This window comes from Pseudozyma flocculosa (genome assembly GCF_000417875.1).
Source record: "Pseudozyma flocculosa PF-1 unplaced genomic scaffold scaffold00018, whole genome shotgun sequence".
NCBI lineage: Eukaryota > Fungi > Basidiomycota > Ustilaginomycetes > Ustilaginales > Ustilaginaceae > Pseudozyma > Pseudozyma flocculosa.
The window spans coordinates 643,659-648,595 of record NW_006920886.1 but is presented as its reverse complement, the minus strand read 5'-3'; the positions used below and the strand labels follow the sequence as shown (position 1 = coordinate 648,595).

Sequence of the window (4,937 nt, the reverse complement as noted above, 5' to 3'; positions counted from 1 at the left end):
AGCCGCGGGTGATTTGAGAGACGCCCTTTGACCCGGCCGAGACGAAAGCGAGGTGGCCAGCGACCCTCGCTCGCCCTGGCCGGCTGCGCGCTCAGTCGGTGCCCGTGCTCGGTCGCCTTGGGTTCGTCTGCCAGTCTTAGTTTGGCGTTGGCAGGCAGCGCTGTGACCATTCAGATTGATCGCTGGGCGCAAGGAGATTGGGCGGCTGAGCATCGTCTTGGACGACGACGGTGGCGAGGGGGGTGGCTACACCCACTACTGCCCGCGCTGCCTGGCAGTCACAAGATAGGCCTTGTCTCGCCGGGCCGAGGCTTTGCTCGCTACGTACGATATCATCTGCGCCGTCAAAGTGGGCCCCGCCAGGCCTGTCTGCTCTGTGCTCCTCGGACAGATGTCGCTGCGCGGAAGCCGTTGAGCCGAGCGTGCATCAAGGCGAGCAAAGAACAAAAGAGGGCGTGCTTGTGCCCATGGCCACGGGGAGCTCAGAGGGCAAGGCCGCACCTCGACGCTCCGCTCCGCTCGGAGCGACGGCTTGCCTGCCTGCCACCACCCTTTGGGAGACGCTCCCGTATCGCTGCCCTCTTTGGCTCAGGCACGACGATTGCTCCGCCCGCCGCCGGCTCGCATCTCTGCCTCCGCCTGCGTTGCCCCCTTGCCCCACGCATCTTGGTTGGCGGCGGCGGCGGCGGCGGCGGCGGCGGCATCCTCGAGGGCCCGGCGGACCACGACGCTCAAGCGAATAGGCTGCCGGTACTGTGCAGTACAGTACCCCGTCCGCCAGACCACGAGCAGCCGTCGGCCTCTTGTCGTGCTCCCCGCGTCTCTCGATGGCGCTGCCGAAAGGCCGACTATATAGATGGCCGCTCGCCATGATCGTGACCCCGCGTCCATCTTCGGCCTGCCCCCCTCGCCTCGCCTATCCCGTTGCAAGACCCAGGCTAGCCTCCCGTATCTGCCACTCCTCCCTCATCTGCCACTCTCGACAAGGATCAGGGGCCAGTCCGCCAACTCTCGCCGAGTAGGCCACCGCCACTGCCGCCACCGCCACCATGTCGGCGGCCACGACCGCACAGCAGCCGCCCCCGCGGGCGCCTCCGCCAACCTATGGCAGCCTGTCCAACCACCCCAGCCACGCCTCTAGCAGCTCCGCCTCCGCCTCCGCCTCCGCCTCTGCCATCGCCACCAGCGCGGGCAGCAGCAGCTGCGACGGCAATGACGCCTCCAACTCGAGCGGCAGCGCCTCCTCGACGCCCCAGACCGAGTCCGACGAGGCGGGACCAGCGACGCCACCGGTCGAGGCCACCACCACCGCCACCGCCACCGCCAGCGCCACCGCCCCCTCTGCACCCGTCCCCGCCCTCGGTCCGCCGCTCAGCGACCAAGAGAACCGCCTGGTCCAGCAGACGCTCGCCCGCGGCATCCGCGTCGGCCACGTCACCACCATGCCCTTTGTCTCGACCGACGACATGCGCAACCACCTCAAGCTCCTCAACCTCTTTGACCGCCTCAAGCTCGCCGTCCAGGACGAGGTCGAGCTGCACTCCTACCCGCCCTTGCCCGCCAGCATCGAGGCTGGAGCCCGAGACCCCGAGGCCGGAATCGACTCTGCTCCCCCGCCCTACACGCCCACGGCCGACCCGCCGCCGCCGCTGTTGTCGTCGTCGTTGGGCGCCAATGCCGCACATCCCACCGACCCCGCCGCCGTCGACCGTGCCATCCGCGAAATGTCGCTCCAGCTGCAGCGCGAGCGTCGCTGGGCCATCTACCTCTCGCGCGCAGCCCACCGCCTCGAGCTGTGGCTCACGCGCGTCCTCCTGCTCGACGACCCGCTCCTCGACGCCGCCAGGGACACGGGCGTGCTGCCGGACCACGTCCTGCCCCCGCTCGACGTCGCGCTGGTGCTGCACAGCTACTTCCTCAACCCGCGCCGCATGCGCGACGACGGCGTCCGCATGCCCTCGCGCCGCCTCATCTCGTACTTTTCCTACCCTCTCGCCCAGCTCGCCGAGCGCATCGACCCCAACTCGCTCGCCCTCGCCCGCATCGACGCCGCCGTCGCCTACTGGGAGGACCACGTCACGGCCGCAGCAGACTGCGCCCAGCCCTACCACCTCCCGCTCCAGCCCCCCTCAGCCTACCCGAGCGCCGCCCAGGAGGTCCACGGCGGCACCAACTTTGGCCTGCGCGTCGCCTGCCCGCGCTGCAGGGCCAAGACCTTTGTCCCCTGGACCGGCCGAGGCAAGGCCGCCGCCGACAAGGGCATCGGCGAGAACGGGTGGACGCGCCAGTGCGGCAGCAATGGCCCTCGAGGCCGCTGCGCCCAGGCCATCTCGGCAGACACGCTCCAGACTGCGCGCTTCCTGCTCGACTTTGATCGATGGCGCAAAAGCCCCGGCCGCTCCGAGGTCGACCCGCAGACGGGCGTGCATTCCGAGTGCTTCTTCATGGCCGGCAGCTCGCTCCATCCCTACACGGGCGCCAAGCTCGACGACGACCGGATCGGCGAGTTTGTCTTCCAGCCCGTCTTTGACCACGAGAAGCCGTCCGGGGCCACCGAGCCCCCCATCCTGCAGAACCTGGCCAGGACCGAGACGTGCGACATTGACGACCTCTGCCGCGACTTGGCCTACAGCATGTCCAACTTCCAGCTCTACCTCACCGCCAAGTCGGTCGAACCGGCGGTGCGGCCCATGCTCCGCTCCGAACGCGATCGCCAGCACGTCCTGGCGCGCACCGCCCTCATCATGCGCTGCTACGACAACGGCTCCGCGCCGGCGTTTGGCGAGGGGCTGTACGACATGTGCGCGGCCGTCAAGCGCCAGACGGCCTTCAACATCGACATGCAGAAGCTCGGGTGGAGCAACGCCTCGCCCGAGCTCATGGAGAGCAAGCCCATGGAGGACCTGCTGGCCCGGAGTCTGGTGCGTTACCATCGCTGGCTCAACCTCCTCTACGGCGTCACCATGATGCTTTCGCCGACCCTCGACATCGATCTCGCGTGGCACACGCACATGCTCAATCGCAAGTACCGCAACGACGTCAAGCGCAGCGTCGGTCGCTTTGTCGGTCGTGAGTGGAGTCCCCCCTCCTGCGAGCCCTGCCTAGGCCGTTGCGTTTGTTGTTCGTGGTACATCTAGAGCTGACCCTTATCAACGCATTTGACCGCCTGCCTGCTTCCTCGCACCTCGCACCCCCCGGCGACCGCCTCCAGACGACGACACGGTCGAGATGGGGGCGCTCAAGGATGCCTTTAAGAAGACGGCGAGCCTGTGGCGAAGCAAGTACGGCCAGCCGTACAGCCTGTGCGGCTGCACCTACGAGGCGCCCAGCGCGGCATCGCGGGTCAAGACCCTGTTTGGAAGCAGCAGCGGCGCCGGCGACGGTGGCAAGGCGGGCTCGCTCAAGGCCAAGTGGCGCAGGAGCAAGGCGCTGCCCGGCGACCAGGCCGACGACAACGGGCAGTGGCTCGAGCAGAGCCACCCTTCGTCGCACAACGCCGTCATCCTCAAGGACGGCATCGAGAGGCACGAGGCCATCAAGGCCGAGATGGAGCAAGGGTGGCGCTCGGGCAAGCGCCGCGGCGGCCACGAGAGCGCATTCGTGTGAGCGTCGGCCTCGTCGCCTCGTCGCCTGGCATCGGAAGCGCGTCGTGGTCGGGCTCCGCTGACCAACCCGACTCTTTGACTGTCCTGTCCTTCTCCTTTTCTCTCTTCCATGATCGCCTTCGCAGCTTCGGGTACGCCGAACCGGGCCTTTACCCCTTCTACCACTCGCCGGTCCACGCCCATCTCTACATCGAAAACGAGAACCGGTCGTCGCACATCGCGTCGCACGGAGCGATGTACACGGCCGGCGCGATCGGGTTCGCCGGGATCGGAGCGGCCGGCTGTGGCGGCGGTGTCGGCGGAGGAGGGTTTGGCGCTGGCGGCTGCGGCGGCGGCGGTTTTGGCGGCGGAGGGTGCGGCGGTGGCGGTGGCGGTGGTTTTGGCGGTGGTGGCGGCTGCGGCGGCGGTGGTGGCGGTGGCGGTGGATGTTGAGCGCCTCCCCGCGCCGCGCATCCCCCAGTCATGCCGTGCCGTGCTGTGCTGGCCGCCGCCATTGTTGAGCATGGAAATGCGTGGTGGGAAGAGGGCGATACCATATCAGATCCGAATGAATACCCCGCTCCACGTGCCCTCAGGCTTTGTGTTCGCCGCCGGCATGCCTGCGCTGTCGCAAGACCGGCTGCGCTGAACGCGTTCCATCTTTGCGGCGCGCGCAGGCGGCGTGTAAGGTTCGGATGGACCGTGGCCCTCTGCCCGCCACCGCACATGTCTTGCTCACATAACCCAAGAGGTCCTCGTTGGCAGGCGAGCGATGACTTGCAAGCGGATAGACGGGCCTGGCCTCCTGGTCTGGCGTTGTGGTGCGGGGCAGGTGCCCCATCGAAAACGGCGGGAGGGGAAGACGGCGCGCAAAGCCGGCGTGGAAACGCTTTTGCCTGCGCTGGTCTCGTTCCGCCGCCGACGACGCCGACAGCCTTGGCATGGCGATACGGCGTCGTGATGGACCTGGTCAGGCACGGTGGACACGGCCCACCGCCCCGGTTCTGACTGGACTGGACGGAGCCCTCGGGGTCGTCGGCGCGCACCAAGCGGTGACGCGGTCGATCTCTTCACTCTCTTTACCTCCCGCCCTCGAAGCGGCTGAGCACGCTGGCGTGGCACTGGCCTTCCCTTGTTTCACAGCCACCTCCCAGCCTCGCAATTCCGTTACTGTACGGGACAGACTCTTGTCTGTTGGTATTTCATCCGGGTCGTATAGTTGGTAGAGAGGGCAACAGATGAAGCAAGAGAGTAGGAAGAGCAAACAACGACGCAGGAAGGGTCTAGGGCGGGAGGCGGGAAGGGGGGGGGGGGGGGAGGTGGGAGGGGACGAGGGCGGCGAAGGCGGACCGT

The 4,937-nt window shown here is 67.8% G+C and overlaps 1 protein-coding gene across 1 annotated transcript; it reads left to right on the top strand.

The window, feature by feature from the left end:
- Positions 1-1,049: 1,049 nt before the first annotated feature.
- On the top strand, positions 1,050-4,037 carry PFL1_06893 (uncharacterized protein; the record flags this gene model as incomplete). Its single annotated transcript, XM_007882811.1, has 3 exons — positions 1,050-3,069; positions 3,212-3,602; positions 3,731-4,037. The coding sequence occupies 3 exons, from the start codon at positions 1,050-1,052 to the stop codon at positions 4,035-4,037; spliced, it is 2,718 nt and encodes a 905-aa protein (XP_007881002.1).
- Between the last annotated feature and the right edge of the window lie 900 nt (positions 4,038-4,937).